General features: G+C 35.9%; 1 protein-coding gene across 1 annotated transcript in view; it reads left to right on the top strand.

The window, feature by feature from the left end:
- LOC136840607 (von Willebrand factor A domain-containing protein DDB_G0286969-like) overlaps window positions 1-16,393 on the top strand; it is a 93,008-nt gene extending 76,615 nt beyond the window's left edge. The window contains exons 6-7 of the mRNA XM_067107293.1: window positions 427-609; window positions 9,691-16,393. Coding sequence (XP_066963394.1) covers window positions 427-609; window positions 9,691-9,944 — 437 coding nt within the window. The 3' untranslated portion in view covers window positions 9,945-16,393. The remainder of the gene's footprint in view (window positions 1-426; window positions 610-9,690) is intronic.
- The last annotated feature ends 3,570 nt before the right edge of the window (window positions 16,394-19,963 follow it).

Consider the following 19,963-nt stretch of genomic DNA (forward strand, 5'->3'; position numbering starts at 1 on the left):
GTGGATGTACTATCATTAAACAGGTTTGGCATAGGAAAATCTATTTTCCTACTGCTGTGAGTCATCAAACCCACCTGCTTTCACTGATGAAAATTAATGGGAATCTATGTTGGATATTTTCTTTCACAAACCTGGCTAGTAGTGGCTGCCCTGGCTCGAGTCTTTTCATACTCCATCGCTGTGCCAGCAGGTACTCATCTGGCCAAGACCAGCTATGAGAGAAGTCTTGATTTTAGTTGGGCTGTTTATGTCCCCTTTGGACCTGTTAGTGTGGTGTAAAAAAGGGTTACTTGAAAAATATTGTAGTGGGTTTTTATGAAAAGATAATTTTTTTTTTTAATAAAATAATAGATTCCATGGTTGTGTAAATTTTGTCCAGAATTGAATGAATGCTTTCTAACATTTTTGTTATAAATAATTTTTCAGAGTTGGGATTTAATGAAAAGACTCAACTTGCTCATGGCGTCTTGCTGAGATTACTGAGGGTTACAAGCCAGCTACCAATGATTGAATTTACCCATGCCCTGGATACATTAGAGATGTTGGCAGATGCTTTTAAGCTTGAACAGAGAGTAAACCTTACAATTTCACAGGATGAAGATGAAAAAGGTATGGAATTTTTTTGTAGAATTAATTTTACAGAATTTAATTAATTTAAAATATAATTTTTTGGCTTTGTTTGTATTGGTAATAAGGGAAAATCTTCTCAAGTCAAGTTATTTCGTAATGGTACAATCACTCAAAAATGTTTTGCAACATACTTCAAAACTTTTCGGACAGCAGCTTATAATAGTGACATCTGGCGCTATTTGGCAACTCAGTTGTAAGCACATGAAACAACTGAACACTCACTAGTGGTGGGTTCGAGAAATTACCTGCAGTTTCCCTTAAACAGGGCTTTTTCTGATACTGTGTACTGTTGGCATACTTTACTTAATTAAAGAATGTTACTATAATACTTCAGAGGTCATCCCTGTTCTTATGTTTTAATATTTTCATCTCCAACTGCCATCACTATCATTGTTTTATCTCCTTCATGTGTGAACTTTGTAGACATAGGCCTATGACTGTTATAAGTTGAACTATTAGTCTTATTAACATCAACAAATACGACTTTTGTAAAGATTTGCTTGCACATTATTATTAACCCTTAAACGCCGAGCCTCTATTTACAAAAGTGTCTGCCGTATGCCGGCGGCGTTCGGGAGTTAGCGCTGAAGCGGAAAAAAGTTTTTCTCAAAAAATCACAGCACGCTTAGTTTTTAAGATTAAGAGTTCATTTTTGGCTCCTTTTTTGACATTGCCTGAAGTTTAGTATGCAACCATCGGAAATAAAAAAAAATATCATTATCATATATAAATATTGAAATATATGACAGCGCGAAAAAAAATTTCATATACAATTGTATACAAATCGCAATGTGAGCAAAACGGTTAAAGCTAATGAGTTATTTTTTTTTCTTTGTATTGTTCACTAAATTGCGATGATTTTGGTACATAACAAATTGTAAAACAATCAAAGCAACACAGAGAAAATATTATCACAAAATGATGCATGAATTCGTAACGAGCGGATGTAAAAAAAATTTTTTTTCAAAAATTCACCATAAATCGAAATCTTGTGCTAGAGACTTCCTGTTTGTTGCAAAATGAAGGTAATTGATTGAATATTACTAGACTGTAAGTGTTTTAGCTTACAATTGCAGTTTTCAACCATTTTGGTCAAGTTAAAGTTGACCGAAGGTCGAATTTTTTCTATTTATCGTGATTTATATGAAAATATTTCAAAACTGATAAAAGCTACAACCATGAGTTTTTTTTTTGTTGTATTCTACATGAAATTGTGCACATTTTCATATATAAAACTTTATGTAAAGACTAATATAAAATTGTGCAAACATTACGACAAAGTGACGAAAAGAATTTCTTAGATAAAGGGCCAGAGTTACATGTGGACGTAAGGAAAAAGGTTTTTTAAAAAATTCACCATAAATCAAAATATTGTGCTAGAGACTTCCAATTTGTTGGAAAATGAAAGTAAATGATTAAATATTACTAGAATGTAAGAGTTTTAGCTTACAATTGTGTTTTTCGACCATTTCGGTCGAGTCAAAGTTGACCGAAGGTTGAAATTTTGGCAGTTATCGTGATTTATATGAAAATATTTCAAAACTGATGGAAGCTACAACCATGAGTTATTTATTGTTGTATTCTGCATGAAATTGCGCACATTTTCATATAAACTTTATGTAACAACTAATATAAAACAGTGCAAATATTACGACAAAGTGACGAAAGAATTTCTGAGATGTTCGGCCGAGTTACCGCGAGCGGACATAAGGAAAAAGTTTTTTCAAAAATTCACCATAAATCGAAATATTGTGCTAGAGACTTCCAATTTGTTGCAAAATGAAGGTAAATGATTGAATATTACTAGAATGTAAGGGTTTTAGCTTACAATTGCGTTTTTCGACCATTTCGGTCGAGTCAAAGTTGACCGAAGGTTGAAATTTTGTCACATCGTGATTTATATGAAAATATTTCCAAACTGATAAAAGCTACAACCATGGTTAGTTTTTTGTTGTATTTTACATGAAATTGCACACATTTTCATATATAAAACTTTATGTAACGGCTAATATAAAACGGTGCAAAAATTACGACAAAATGACAAAAGAATTCCTGAAATTTTCGGCCGAGTTACCATGCGGACATAAGGAAAAAGTTTTTTTAAAAATTCACCATAAATCGAAATATTGTGCTAGAGACTTCCAATTTGTTGCAAAATGAAGGTAAATGATTGAATATTACTAGAATGTAAGAGTTTTAGCTTACAATTGTGTTTCTCGACCATTTCGGTCGAGTCAAAGTTGACTGAAGGTTGAAATTTTGGCAGTTATCGTGATTTATATGAAAATATTTCCAAACTGATAAAAGCTACAACCATGGTTTGTTTTTTGTTGTATTTTACATGAAATTGCGCACATTTTCACATATAAAACTTTATGTAACGGCTAATATAAAACGGTGCAAAAATTACAACAAAATGACGAAAGAATTTCTGAAATTTTCTGCCGAGTTACCGCACCGATGTAAGGAAAAAGTTTTTTTCAAAAATTCACCATAAATCGAAATATTGTGCTAGAGACTTCCAGTTTATTGCAAAATGAAGGTAAATGATTGAATATTAGTAGAATGTAAGAGTTTTAGCTTACAATTGCGTTTTTCGACCATTTCGGTTGAGTCAAAGTTGACAGAAGATTGAAATTTTTAGTAGTCGACGTACGGTACGTCCGCTCGTCACCCGACAGACAATTTTAGTCGACGTACGATACGTCCAGTCGGCATTTAAGGGTTAATCAAATTTTTGAATGACTAATCCTATGTATATTGTGAACTAGTGAAACTTGATATAAAATATACTGAACTAGACTAACAGATTTCACGTTTATTTTTGTAATACATAGAATATAATTGCGCACACACACACACATATTTATATAATGCCATTATCATGTGTAATTTCTCATTTCTTTCATTGCAACTTAGGCCTATCATTTTGATGCCTCTTATGAAGTTAACTGAATACATAACGCCTATTTTTGTATTTCTCATTATCTAAATATCTAAAGAATTAAAATTAGCAGGAAGTTCAACATTAATTTAGTTAATGCTAAATGCCAGCAGTGAAGAGGACTACCATGCTCATTAGCGGAGAATGTCTTCTCCTCATCGCAAAAGATGACTCTTACAGAAATCATTGGCCACTGGATTATATTATAATGCAAACCCTAGCCTCTATTCCTTGTGTTTCATTGATATGAAGTGTTTCATGGCAGGAGTATGATGAAATAATATGTTGGTCTCATGTAGCCTGTTACGGATGGTTTGAGCAGCAACTTGAAGGGAGAGTGTAATGTTCTCTCTTTATAGCAACACCGGCTGTCAGGGGAGTTAGGCAGGCTCCTTCAGTGATCATCCAATGATGATCCTTAACAGTAGTGCAACAATGGGGTCGTCCTCCACTTTTTACAATGAATTTATCATATTTCCTCGTTTTTTTTGTTTGTTGTATCCCTCTATATGTGGTTGTTTTATTTATGCTAAGCTGCCGAGCAACATCTACAACAGAGACATTAGTCTTATGCATGCTAATGATTGTGGTGCGGCTGAGCCTGTTGCCCATCTTATCGGTGCAAGTGACGAGACAGTGTAGTTTAACTTTCCTGCCCAAATGTGGAGTCACACGATAACATGAGATTTTTTCTTTTTTGTTTTTGGCAACAATAATGGTTGAATTCTTTCTTTCTTTATTTACATATAATTTCACTGATGATTATTCAATATTATTTTATTAGTCAATAAGCTTTTATCTAGATTCAAAATATTGTTTCTTCTTAGACTCTTTTGCCCAATCATCTGAAGTGAAATTTTTCAAAATGTTTTGTCATTTTTCGTAATATGAATTTTTCACTCGCCTTTCTTTTTTTATTGTTAACCGTATGATTAGTAACCAAAGTCGAATAAGAAAATTACATTTCCTTGTAAATATCAAAAGAACAAATTACTGTTAGGTGAACAAAAACTTCTGGAGCATGTTGCAAAACATTTTTGAGTGACTGTACGTAGTAAACAAACTAATGGTCCTGGTGTACAGTATGTCATCAGTATTAAAACAAGCTCAACAGCAATCCATGTATGCATTTACATCTGCAGTTATATTTTTATTGATTTTAGTGTGTTTTGTATCTTGATGCCTTTAATTTATTCCTAAAGTTATGAGTATTGTGTTTTGTATCATGTTGCCATTAATTTAAATAAAGTTATGGGTATTGTTAACATAATGTCAATCATATGTCAGCTTTTGGTTGATGGATGGCTTCAGTTTTGCAGGGTTTATTTTGGTTAGTATGGTTACTGTGTTTCAGAATTGTCATTTGATAATAATAATTATTTGAAATATCTTTATTGTCTGTCGTGTAAGGTATGAATGTAAGTTGACCTTACAAATTCATGGATTTAGTTGTTTGTGGTTTTGTGCTGGAGGTTTGCAGCTATCTGCATAAATGGGCAAACAACCTACTGACAACTTGCGTAGGATAGTAATGCAAAGAAAACTAAAAATATTTCATAGGCTGCAAATGTCTGAAATAAATATACTTATTCTTTTCATCTTATAAAAATTTGAGCTTTTTTAAGTTGCGTATATGAGAAGAGAGAGCAAGACTAGGGATTTTCTTAGGTGTGAGGTGAGGTAACCAAAGTATTGAAATACGGAGTAAAATAGTCTAGAATAAAACTAAAAACCAAGTTAAAACATCTCAAGCAAGTACAGGCAGTCCCCGGTTATTGGCGATCCGGTTTTAGGGCGCTTGTCTAGCAACGAAATCAACAATTTTCGGCGCCGAAAATTGCAGATTTCTGCTTATTGGCGCCGATAATTGGGTATTGGTGCTAATACATACCTAACAGAGGTGCTGGTAAGCCCGAAAGTTGCCGAAAAATCCCTGAAAAATGCCAATTTTTCGGGTATTGGAGATTTTCGGTTATCATCGCACTGTCAGAATGGAATCCCTGCCAATAACCAGGAACTACCTGTACAAGGAATTGACAGATTCCAGCTTGCATAGCTGTCATTGTCACTTGAACTGCTGTTGCAACTAGACAATCCTTATGTTGTCAGTACTAAAGATTATGGATAATTAATGAAGAAGCACAAGCAAAGGCTTGAAAATTGTGACTGTTGTAATGGAGGAAGAACAGAAAAAGTCCCTAAACTAGTATAGTCGAATTCATTTTAAGATTATAGGGGGTCCCATTATTCATCTTTGAGAAAGCTTGCACACAGACTATTTATGGACATAGCTATGTTTTTCTTATGTTGCCATGTTGTGAATATTTCATCATGATGAAGGTTGCCTTTGGTGTCATTTTGAATCTGAATACTTGTACTTCATTGTAACATTTTAAAAAGTGGAACACAACCAAAAAGTCAAAATGACATAAAATAGATTTCATTATGTTATTGGGTAGTTCATTGAAGTGTTGCACGGTATCTTAGAAATTGAACACATTCGTTTAAGATTGGCTGCAAAGTCCCATCTCCACCCATGTTAGTACAAATGGGGGCCAAGTAAATGGATGTTGATGACTAGATAGATAGACCTGTAAACCCCCCCAAATACCCTATGCTCAGCTCAGAGACATTGAGGTCATGTTTCCATTGAATATCTATCAGGTCATGATTGGTGTTCAAGCACCACTACTCTAGGATGCTGATATGACTGTAGTGATGTAATATTCAGTTTTACTTGTATATAATATTCTATATCAAAATTATCTTAAGGATAGTATTACACATACATCTTCCTAACATAAAACAAAGTAAGGTATAGCACCTTGGAGAATTCTAATTATTAAATATATCTGCCTTAATTGCAATAGTCTTTTTTTGTATACACTGATAGATCTCTGATAGTTGTCCCAGTTATTTTTCCTTGTATTCTCTGTACTGTATAATTTTTTACCAACACACACACACACACACTGGAGAAATTGTAAAAATAAATATTGAACAAAAAGTACAATAATATTTTTGTGGGGTATATTATAAAATATTGGTATAATATACAATATGTTAGTAATTTTTTGTTTATTTTGTACCTTGAAAACAATATTTCTTAATGTTTTGTAAAATTTTAGGTATATAATTTTTGGTAATAAATACTGTAGAAAATTTTCTGTTGCTTGCGCTTTATCACTGTAACCACTGTTCGTTATTATCAGTTCACAGTACCTGTGCATCTGATATCCAACCCCGCCTCTTATGATGCTCCTGATTGGCCATTGATCAGCCAGTCACAGGGCTGGAAACTGGTAAGTCTCTTCCAGCCGTCACCGAGTCAACATCTATGCTGCGACCTCTTGTCGTGAAATATGTCTTTCAAAAGTTATAATTTTCATTACACCTCAGTTTTACCCGAAGAAAAGTAGTGTTTCTCAATTTCATCACTAAACATTGTCAAGCCAATGATTTAAGGATTATATTGATATATGAATTATATACTTCAGTAAACTTAATGCTAAAATATGTATAGTGAAGTAAACATGAGGCTATTGTCTGTGCGCATCCCCGCTCATTTTAATATTCTTAATCTTTTGCTTGTTATTTTCGTATTGATAGCCCTACCCATAATTTTTTGGTAGCATTGTCATCCATGACATTTAAACTACAATATTTTATGAAACACAAGATGATAAATGGTAAATGCACTGCAATATCATGTAAGGAATGAAAGAAAATATTTTATATTAGAAATTTCATGTTTATTTCACAATGCATATTTTAGCAATAAGCTTACTGAAGTACATAATTCATATATATTATCATAATCCTTAAATCATTGGCTTGACGATGTTTAGTGATAAAATTGAGAAACACTACTTTTCTTTGGGTAAAAGTGAGTGTAATGAAAGTTACAACTTTTGAAAGATATTTTATGAGGAGAGGTTGCAGCGTAGATGTTGACTCGGTGACGGCTGGAAGAGACTGACGAGTTTGCAGCCCTGTGACTGGCTGATCAGTTGCCAAACATGAGCGCCGTAAGAGACGGGGTTAGATATCAGATGCACGGGTGGTGTGAATTAATTATAGTAGCATACTCTAACCTAGTATGCTCGTATGGGCAGGTTGAATGCCATATTCATGTTACCAAGAATTATTTGCAAAGCTCTGAATTAACTAATTTTTTTTATATTGTGTGGTTGAAATGTAACCAGCACTTATAGAGAACTGTAAAAAGTAAGAGATATCTCAAAAATTGTAAATGTAGAAAGGCAAAAATGTCAAGAGATCATTAAACTACTAGCCAGAATTACAACTGGTAAGCAGTGGAATAGGACAGGAAAGGGAAGACCCAAGTAGTTGGTAGGGCAAAATAGTGGAGACTCTCTCTCTCTCTCTCTCTCTCTCTCTCTCTCTCTCTCTCTCTCTCTCTCTCTCTCTCTCTCTCTCTCTCTCTCTCTCTCTCTCTCTCTCTCTCTCTCACACACACACACACACTCACACACACACACACACACACACACACACACACACACACACACACACACACACACACACACACACACACACACACACATCTCAGTGTATGGCACTTGTGTGAGTACTGAATGTATGTGTGCAGTATTTGTAACTGGTTACAGAAAATAGAAAAACAGTAGAATTTTGTGTAACATCTTTTAAAAGGAAATAACACTACAAAGTGATACATTCTAAAAAGTTAAAAAGAAATCTACATCGTTGATATGTAATATTAACTGAGGCTCCCACTTTGAGATAGCCAGAAGTACTGAGACTCTCACTTTGAGAGGAATGGAATTTCTGAGGCTCCCATTTCAAGGTGGGTGGCTCCTGCTTCAAGATAGATGGAAGTACTGAGGGGCCTACTCCTAGATAGCCAGAAATATTGAAGCACCCACTTCAAGATAGCCAGAAGTACTGAGGCTCCCACTTCAGATGGGCAGATGTACTGAGGCTCCCATGTCAAGATTGGCAGCTGTTCTGAGGCTCCCACTTCAAGATGGGCAGATGTTCTGAGGCTCCTATGTCAAGATAGGCAGAAGTATTAGGGCTCCCACTTCATACTTCAAGACGGATGGATGTGCTGAGGCTCCAACTTCTAGTTGGGCAGATGTACTGAAGCTCCTACTTCAAGATCGATGGATGTACTGAGGCTCCTACTTCAAGCTGGGTGGATATACTGAAACTCCCATATCAAGATAGGTGAATGTACTGAGGCTCCCATTTCAAGATGGCCAGAAGTGTTGAGGCTCCCACTTCAAGATGGCCAGAAGTGTTGAGGCTCCCACTTCAAGATAGCATGAAAGACTGAGGCTCCCACTTCAAGATGGCCTGAAGGATTGAGGCTCCCACTTCAAGATGGCCTGAAGGACTGAGGCTCCCACTTAAAGATGGCCTGAAGGACTAAGGCTCCCACTTCAAGGTGGCCTGAAGGACTGAGGCTCCCACTTCAAGATAGATGGATGTACTGAGGCTCCCACTTCAAGATAGCCAGAAGTACTGAGGCTCACACTTCAAGATAGGCAGATGTACTGAGGCTCCTACTTCAAGATAGCCAGAATTATTGAGGCTCCCACTTTAAGATGGGCAGAAGCCCTGATGCTCCGTACTTATGCTCCTATTTCAAGATGGATGCCAGAAGTACTGTGGCTTCCATTTAAAGATAGCCAGAAGTACTGAGGCTTCTACTTCAAGGTAGCCAGAAGTACTGAGGCTCCCAATTCAAGATGGCCAGAAATACTGATGCTTTATATACTTTATAAATGTTTTGGTATTTTCCATAAAGAAAATATCATGGTATATACTAGGGATTTAAAAAAAAAGAATATATTGTGGACTTGGTTGTTCTTATACCTTTGCAAAAATGCTGTAAATGTTATCAGTATCCTGTAATTCAATTCAGCATTTGTCAACATTGCTGTGAAAAGGTGACCCAACCACATTTTAAAAATGTAATGAACAAGGTTACTGTAAATATAATTCAGTAGTTTTTCACCTTGGTGCGAGTAAACCTCTTCAAGAATTTAAGTGTATAATTTTCATTCAGTTATCAGTGATTTTTATTATATAATCAATATGTAATCTTGAAAATGCATTTTATATTTCAGAAGAGGAGCTGAACATGGACCATGAATATTATGAAGAATATTACAACTTTGAGAATGAAATCACATCCATAGGCGAGGAACACCGAATAGCACTTGCACAGGTGGATGGAGCACTTGATGATTCTTATGTTGATTCTTCCAATTTCACAAAATCACCCAGTTTTTACCCTTCGCAAAAACGACAGATGACGTTTTCAGACGACCACTCTATAGAGTTACTTCATAAAATGAAAATGCAAAAGCTGGCTGCGTAGTGTCTTGGTAATATCACGCCCATTTTGCAGATGGTCCTAACTGCAGCTCTCTCTGTTGTTCTTTTAAAGGTAAGGTGCCCTATTAAAGTTGTTGGGTTGTTGGAGGGAAAGTGAGGGACTTGAATTTATCCTCAAGTTCATCTCATGTGTAGTTTTCATGAGCATTATACCAGGTTTTTTTTACTTTATGTTGCAGCTAAGTTGTATTTAATACACTTTTTTATACAAGTTCTTAGGTTTTAGACACATATTTATTACATGTAGGCAAAAATTGGGTGATATATAATATTTGAAGTACTGACAAATTTTCCTTTGTAATCCGTAATAGCTTTAGTATTTTATTATCATGGTATGATTTTAAGGTTACGCCACAGTAGAATACTTTTATAACTGTTATTTTAAAGTTTTCATTCAATCATTTTTTCACTAATTGTAATGCTATAGCACAATTGGTGCCTAATAAGGCAAGAATATTTATTAGTAATTACAGTCATGTAAGAGAGTTAACTTGGATATTGGTATTTTGGTGACTTCCTGATATTCAGGAATTCAGGGCATATTCAGTTTCCCCTTTGTAGTAAGGATTTTTTCTTCAAATCTTGAAGCCATTGTGATATCAGAGTTTCCTATTCTTTCTCTTTGCTCTTTATGACTTGTGTATCTTGTCTGAAAATTTATCTTCATCTAGGATAACTCATATTTATTATCAGAAGTTACTTTTTTATTTGTTAGTTTAACGAGACCACTGAGTTACAGTCTTAACTCTAATAGTGCTGGGCTGAAAGGGTTGTTCTTGATAAATATATTTGGATCTTGTTTAATATGGTCGGATAAATTAGGAATGTTGAAGGTTCTGAAACAGTAGTTTCTTTAAAAATTTGTTTAAAAGCCTTAATATTCATATTTTTATATACTGTATTCATTTAGTTGAAAAGCTTGTCAAGTCTCAATAGATCTTGATAATTAACAGATACAGTCTGTGTTTTACTACTTAAATTGAAAAGGATTAAATGACTTTAAAATCTTTATAGTTGGTGTACACACCAATTAAGTATTATTTTTATATAAGTAACTTACCTAGTAATTACATATCTATTAGTTTCTTTTAACCGGCAGCTCAAAATTTTGAAGTTGCGGGTCACGCTAGTTTGTTTCGGTTATGGCAACGTGCCCCGCCCACTTTCGGGTGTAAGAGAAGGTACAACATAGCAGAGAGCTTCAATTTGTTTCTGCTGGCTGTGATTGAATGATTGTGGTTGGCAGCAGCTCGAATTTTGGAATTTATACTTTGCTGGTTGTTTGCTGTATCTTCAATTGGTGAAGTATTTATTTCCGTAGCCTTTCGGCATAATTAAGATAGTGTTAGGTGAGTTTTGATCATTGGTTGACGACTTTCTGCCCGTTTTTTGGAATTGTATTAGACTTTTCTAGGAAAGGCCTTCAAGTGAGCGCACATTGTATGTCCTCCAGCTGCGAAGACTTTAGTCCCAGGCGTGCATGGAGCTATGGAGACAAGTCGCGCCCACTGAAAAGGCGTGCAGTGGAGTTTGAGATTTCTTCCCCTGTTCCTTGTAAGAAGAGCAAGGATTCAGCTCACCCATCATGTAGTCATTGGGACACCCTGGAACAATTCTCTTCATCTTTTTTGAATGACAATTGTAATTTGACGCTGAAGCGCCTTGTGGTGCAGAGATGTTCTTCGAATTAACAGCTTACTCCCCAGGCTCAGAGAGGTTTGCTGCTCTCTTGCTAGAGGTGGAGTCCCTTGTTCAGAAAGAGGCTATAGAGCTAGTAGAGGACATTCACTCTCCAGGATTCTACAACCATCTCTTTGTGGTGCCCAAGTCATCATGGGGCTGGAGACCCGTTTTGGGACGTAAGTGCTCTAAATGTCTTTGTCAAAAAGACAACATTAAAGATGGAAACAAACCATTCGGTCCTTGCATCCATTCGCCAGGGAGAATGGATGGTGTCTATCGACATGCAGGACTCGTACTTTCACATCCAGTATATCCGACTTTGATAAAGTACCTCAGGTTTATGTTTGAGGGCAAGTGTTCTGATTTCGGGCCCTTTGCTTCGGCCTCTCACCAGTGCCGCAAGTGTTCACCAGGGTATTGGCTGCCCTAGCGAAATGGCTTCATTTTATGGGGATAAAGATATCCCTATATCTAGACAACTGGCTACTACGTTCCTGCTCGAAAGCTCAATGTATGGAGAACATTTGCACAACTCTCCCCTTGGCCTTCTCATCAATTTAGACAAGTCTTTCCTGATGCCTTCTCAGGAGATTCCTTATTTAGGGATGACGATCAACTCTCAGGATATTCGGGTTTTTCCAGTCCCGAAGAAAATAGAAAAGTGTCTCCAGACTGTGGAAGAATTTCTGAATCTAAACTTTTGCTTGGCCGATCAGTGGATGAGTCTTCTAGGTACCCTCTCATCCATGGAACAATTCATCACTCTGGGAAGACTTCACCTGAGACCTCTTCAGTTCTTCCTCAGAGCCAGCTGGAACAGGAAAGAGTTTCCGGACTCATTTGTGTTCCCGATAACGATGGATCTTCGTTGGTGGAATTCCAGAAAGAGACTATCAGAAGGGAAATCTCTTCATCCTCTGAACCCCAGCCTAGAGTTCTTTTCAGATGCGTTAGGGAGCTCTTTTGGGATTAAAAGAAGTGTCAGGGATTTGGTCTGAGGAACAGCAAAACTGGCACATCAACGTAAAAGAATTACAGGCGATATTTCTGTGCCTACAGTGCTTCACTTCAGAAATTCGGGGGAGGACAGTAGCATTGCATTCAGACAACACGATGGCACTGGCATACATCAAGAAACAAGGAGGAACCCACTCTTTCTCCCTGAACGAAGCAGCAAGGGACCTTCTTCTTTGGTTACACCTGAATAACACTCAAGTGGCAACGTGTTTTATCCAGGGAAGACTTAATGTTCTTGGGGATGAATTGAGCTGTCAAAGACAGATCCTTCTCACAGAATGGACATTAGACCTGTTGGTTTGTCTGGATCTGTGGAAGCTCTGGGGGAAACCCATGATAGATTTGTTCGTGTCCTCCAGAAATCACCAACTTCCTCTCTTCTGCTCACCAGTTCCAGATCTCTTGGCATGGGCAACCGATGCAATGTTGCAGGATTGGTCCAACAAAGATCTGTATGCCTTTCCCCCCTTCAGTTTAGTGAGGCAAGTCATCAACAAATTCCAGTCTCATCAAAACCTTTCCATGATCTTGATAGCTCCCTTCTGGCCAGCAAAAGAGTGGTTCCCGGATCTACTAGAACTTCTTGTGGACTTCTCAAGACTGCTGCCACAGAAGCAACAACTTCTCAGTCAACCTCACTTCCGTTGATTCTACCAGAACTTGTCTTCTCTGGCCCTAACAGGGGTTCAAACTGTTAGGCGACTGCTCTGAAAGAGGGGCTTTTGAGAGCCGCTGCAGATGCAGTTGCGAAGTGTAGAAGACAGTCTTCAGATAATGTCTACCAGGCAAAATGGTCCATCTTCAGGTCCTGGTGCAGAAAAAATAACGTGTTCTCTTCTGAGACCTCTGTAGCAGAAATACTGGACTTTCTTCTGTTCCTACGCTCCACTAAAGGACTTTACACCTCTACCATTAAAGGATACAGAGCTATGCTTCGCTAAGTTTTCCGCCATAAAGGAATGGGCTTATCGTTGAACCAGGATTTGTCCGACCTTATTAAGTCTTTTGACACCGCAAAGCTTAAAGAAAAACCTTTGCTGTCGTGGAACTTAGACATGGTCCTTAAGTGGCTTTCCAGTTCATGTTTTGAGCCCATGCAAACTATCTCTTTAAGGGATCTAACCAGGAAAACTCTATTTCTGGTTGCCTTGGCTACCGCCAAGAGGTCCAGTGAAATCCATGCTTTAGACAGAAACATAGGATTTTCTCAGGAGAATGCAGTTTGCTCCTTTTCCCTAGACGTTCTGGCTAAGAACGAATGGTTATTGAATCCATGGCCTTGTTCTTATACGATCAAGAACTTGTCCAAGATAGTGGGTCCATCTGGAGAAGAAAGAACTCCCTGTCCAGTAAGGGCCCTTAAGTTTTATCTTCACAGAATGAAGGACATTCTGTGGGATATCCCTTGAGACCCTTGTCTAAGAATGCCCTGGCATTTTTTCTGAGGAATCTGATTTCTGAAGCACATTCCTTGGTGAATGAAGACTTGCTCTCCTCTTTTAAGATAAAACCCCATGAGATAAGAGCAGTCGCTACGTCTTTGGCATTTAAGCGCAATTTATCCCTCACGTCAATCGTGCAAGTGACGTTTTGGAAGTGCAAGTTGGTGTTTGCATCGCATTATTTAAGGGGTATTGAGAGTACTTATGATCAATGCAGTACCTTGGGTCTGTTTTACGCGGCTGGCGTGGTGTTGGGGAAGGAAACGTAGAAAGCAATGTCCTTTCTTTAATCTCTTCGCCTTTCTTAGGGTGTTGAGTTTTGGAGAGCCTGGGAGTACTATGTACTCGGAGTACCCTCCAGTCTTTTGGTTTTATGGTTGGGTATTGGTGTTTTTAATTTGATTTTTTGGTGGTTATGGTGACCATCTACTCTGGTTATTTTGTGTGGTACTGCACCCTGGGCAGGGGCATCTTGTTTTACTTTGCTAGCCCTCCGAAATTAGTCCATTGCTACAAAGCACCCACTGTAGTATTATGCCCTCAAGGCTTTACCGCCTCGCCTCTACTGGATAAGATGAGCACCAACCAGAGGCAGTATCTACCTGTAGCAGCTGTCTTATCAGGTAAGGTTCAACAACATCGATTCAGTGTTAGCAAATTTCTATTCTCAAGCTCATTACTAATAATAATGTTTTGGGGTAGATATGTCCAACATTCCCACCTCCATTCAATGTGGGAATCAGCTATGTAATTACTGAGTAAGTTACTTATATCAAAATGACATTTTTATAATAAAAGAAAGTTTTATATATACTTACCCAGTAATTACATAATCGGAGCCCACCCACCTCCCCTCACTTGGACATATGGGCATAAACAAATTGAAGCTCTTTGCTATGTTGTACCTTCTCTTACACCCGAAAGTGGGCGGGGCACATCGTCATAACCAAAACAAACTAGCGTGACCCACAATTTCAAAATTTTGAGCTGCCGGTGAAAAGAAACTAATAGCTATGTAATTACTGGGTAAGTATATATAAAACTGTATTTTATTATAAAAATGTCATTTTTCATAGGATTAGCAGTACAATATTCATTTATCAAATGGCTGTATAAACATTTTTCCTATTTTTATATCAGTGGATACAGCATAGTACCGAGATATCTATAGATGAACATGAAAATAAAAATGATACAGTTGAAAGGTTTGTACCATTATATTTATGAATTAATTTCTTGGGAACACTGACCAACATTACTAGACTCCTTGGTGTCACCTGAAGGATTTGTTCTTAAAGAAGATTGCAGGAAAGTAGGTTCAAGAAATTTGACACCTAATTAGGAAGAGAATGAAAGGAACGTATGTAAAGTAAAAGATAGGAAGTAACGCAACTTGAATTGAGGGGATGTTGCCAAGGAACCTTTGGTGCCTTGTGCAGTGTTGCCATACAGTGTACAACTGAAAGTGGTAACCTTTCATTAAGAAAAAAATGGGCCTTCAGAGTCTTCAAAATACTGGTAATTGGGCATTTCCACTTAACCCTTTAACGCCGAAGCCCTATTTACAAAAACGTCTCCCGTATGCCGGCAGCGTTCGGTGAGTTAGCGTCGAAGCGGAAAAGAAGTTTTTTCAAAAATCACAGCACGCTTAGTTTTTAAGATTAAGAGTTCATTTTTGGCTCATTTTTTTGTCATTGCCTGAAGTTTAGTATGCAACCATCAGAAATGAAAAAAAATATTATCATATATAAATATTGGAATATATGACAGTGAAAAAAAACTCGTATATAATTGTATACAAATCGCTGTAAGCAAAACGGTTGAAGCTAATGAGTTAATTTTTTTAGTTGTATTGTACACTAAATTGCGATGATTTTGGTATATAACAAATTTTAAAACGATCAAAGCAACACAGAGAAAATATTATCACAAAATGATGCATGAATTGTAATGCGCGGACGTAAAAATGTTTTTTAAAAATTCACCATAAATTGAAATATTGTGCTAGAGACTTCCCGTTTGTTGAAAAATGAAGCTAATTGATTGAATATTACTAGACTGTAAGTGTTTTAGCTTACAATTGCAGTTTTCACCATTTCGGTTGAGTTAAAGTTGACCGAAAAGTCGAATTTTTCTACATTTTATATGGAAGTATTTCAAAACCGATAAAAGCTAAAACCATGAATTATTTTTTGTTGTATTGTACATGAAATTGCGCACATTTTCATATATAAAACTTTATGTAAAGACTAATATAAAGTGGTGCAAATATTACGACAATGAGACTAAAGAATTTCTGAGATGTTTGGCCGAGTTACAGCGCAGACGTAAAGAAAATGTTTTTTTAAAAAATTCACCATAAATTGAAATATTGTGCCAGAGACTTCCAATTTATTGCAAAATGAAGTTAAACGATTGAATATTACTAGAATGTAAGAGTTTTAGCTTACAATTGCGTTTTTTGACCATTTCGGTTGAGTTAAAGTTGACTGAAGGTTGAAATTTTGGCAGTTATCGTGATTTATGTGAAAATATTTCAAAACTGATAAAAGCTACAACCATGAGCTATTTTCTGTTGTATTCTACATGAAATTGCACACATTTTCATATATAAAAGTTTAAGTAACGACTAATGTAAAACGATGCAAACATTACGACAACATGATGAAAGAATTTCTGAGATGTTCGGCTGAGTTACTGCGCATGAGACGTAAGGAAAAAATTTTTTTTTCAGAAATTCACCATAAATCGAAATATTGTGCTAGAGACTTCCAGTTTGTTGCAAAATGAAGGTACATGATTGAATATTACTAGAATGTAAGAGTTTTAGCTTATAATTGCGTTTTCGACCATTTCGGTCGAAAGTTAAAGTTGACCAAGCTTGAAATTTTGGCAGTTATCGTGATTTATATGAAAATATTTCAAAACTGATAAAAGCTACAACCATGAGTTATTTTCTGTTGTATTCTACATGAAATTTGCACATTTCCATATATAAAACTTTATGTAACGACTAATATAAAACAGTGCAAACATTACAACAACGTGATTTAAAGAATTTCTGGCATGGACGTAAGGAAAATGTTTTTTTCAGAAATTCACCATAAATCGAAATATTGTGCTAGAGACATCCAATTGGTTGCAAAATGAAGGTAAATGGTTGAATATTACTAGATCGTAAGGGGTTTAGCTTAAAATTGCGTTTTTTTACCATTTCAGTCGAGTCAAAGTTGACCGAAGGTTGAAATTTTGGCAGTTATCGTGGTTTATATGAAAATATTTCCAAACTGATAAAAGCTACAACCATGGGTTGTATTTTGCTGTATTGTACATGAAATTGCGCACATTTTCATATATAAAACTTTATGTAACGGCTAATATAGAACAGTGCGAAAATTACGACAAAATGACGAAAGAATTTATGAAATTTTCGGCTTGAGTTACCGCCCATGAGTAAGAAAAAAGTTTTTTCAAAAATTCACCATAAATCGAAATATTGTGCTAGAGACTTCCAATTTGTTGCAAAATGAAGGTACATGATTGACTATTACTAGAATGTAAGAGTTTTAGCTTACAATTGTGTTTTTTGACCATTTCGGTTGAGTCAAAGTTGACCGAAGGTTGAAATTTTTTGTAGTCGACATACGGTACGTCCACTCAGCACCCAACAGACAATTTTAGTCGACGTATGATACGTCCAATAGGCGTTTAAGGGTTAACTGCATCTTGAAAATCCTTAAAACTGAAGGCTTTTTCAGACCTCAGAAACAAATTTCTTGTTAGAGGCCATCGGATTTGTAATTCCGCTTTTAGTTGCACATTTTATGTTTGAGGTCTTTATATGTTTTGTGAATTAGGCACTATCTTTTACTTAAATTTTTCATTTTTAATTAAGAGTTCTTGCCAATTCTATGTCTGACAGGCCATTTACAAATGTGTAGAATTTTAATTCACGTCTTACTCAAAAAGTCTGTTAATTTCATTGAAGTAAAAACTTTTTCACAGTATTCTCATTTTTGGTAGATTGCTAGCATATTGGTGTTTTATTTGGGTGTTCCTAGTCATTAGGTTTCAGAATTTTTTAAGTGAATACAGAAAAGCATTTGGCTTGGCAATTTCTGTATTTAACGAACTTATTGTCAGAGTTTTTGTCCATCTTAGTAAGTTTTATTTCGGTAGACAGTTTTATTCTTTAGAAAGGCAACATTGCATTATTTTCAGAAGTAGTTATGATTCCATAGACTAGTTGTACCAGAGACTGAATCCACTTGACCTAACTGTAATGAATGAATTTGCCCTCAAGCAATTCAGGATGAGCCAGGAAAGGAGCAGATGTTAACTTAAGAGTTTAATGTTTATTGTAGCATCCTTTTTACCCAAAAACATTGTCTTCCTGTTTCCATTGCTTGAAGAAACACTAATGGCAAATGTGTGTTTGTATGAAATTTCAGTTTTTCTCCTATTATGTTGAGGGTTTTGCAGTTTTATTGTTGAAAAGAAAAACTTTGATGTTTGCCTTAAATTTTCTGCTTGGGCATGACCTTTAAATAAAGATGTAAAAGTTAAAAAAGGAAATTGTGTTCTGCTCTCAGGTATACAATTGGTCTTTTATTGTTAAAGAAGACTTTTCACTTTAGATTTTTTAGGGAGCAAAGTGTTTTGCATTTCATTTTTAACTGTATGTAATGCGTTCAGCACTCAACTCCTTGAGATTCCCCCAAAACTCACCTGTGGGAAACCATACTTGACTGAATACCAGCATAGCAATATTTTTTGTGGTTTACTGCTGGTTAAATGGCATTATTTTGGAGCTGAATACTGGTATTTTTTTGTAATATGTTTGATAAAGGTAAACAGCAAGAGTAAAAAGTAAAAATGATGAGCTGATGGTAACTGAAAATTTTGTGTAGGAGATGTAATTTGCAGTCATCAGTGTCTCAACATCATTAGAATGTCGGAGTTAAAGATTTTAAATTTTGTCACCACAAACAGTTGTAATTTTCAGTGAGTGCTGTGGGGCTCTTCAAAGTTATTAACCTAAAAATTCTCTTGTACAACAAATAAATTAATAAATCAACCAAAGCTACAAATAATATGACCAGATAAAAAGTAACCATTCTAGTCAGTGATTATTTAACATTTTTAGGACCTGTTGAAGTTAATAAATTACAGATTTATGGAGTAATTAATTGGATGACAACAAATTAAAACAGATTAAACCCATCATTGGACTTTGGCATCTTCAAACAAACAGAGACCACATTGAAGTCATTTATCCTTTTTTGCGTTGTGTACACTCATTTGACCCATGAATATTAGATGAATGGTCCACATGACCCAGTCCTTGCATGAAAGAATGTAATTTAACATTGAAAAATGTATTTTTTGTGGATATTCAAACTTCACTTTCTGCAGGCTGATTTCTATTTGGAGCCCTCTTGGATTTATAGTCATTTGAGTGTCCAAAAAGAAAGAAAAAGCAGGCAATGTCTGTTTTTGGAGATAATTTTTTATTGATCTGATTATCTAATTTTTAAAGAATGGCAAATTGTGAAATTGAATTTAAATCTTATTAGGGACAAACCCTTACAACCAGCCCTATGATAATGATGATAATAGTAAGAATAATAGTCAAGAATTAGGTTTTTCATCAGTTAACAAATAACGTCATTATTTATTGAGTATAACGAAAGTATCGGTTTTATTAAGAATGAAATAGTAGCATTAAACGTTTTCCCAGGTTGACAGTTCGTCAAGTATTTTAGTACGAATGACCACAGGTTGCTCTGAAATATTTTTTAAAAGTTGTGCGCAAAGCTTACTAAAATTTGAAAGTAATAAATTATATGTTATGGCTATG

Source organism: Macrobrachium rosenbergii, chromosome 8, assembly GCF_040412425.1.
Source record: "Macrobrachium rosenbergii isolate ZJJX-2024 chromosome 8, ASM4041242v1, whole genome shotgun sequence".
NCBI lineage: Eukaryota > Metazoa > Arthropoda > Malacostraca > Decapoda > Palaemonidae > Macrobrachium > Macrobrachium rosenbergii.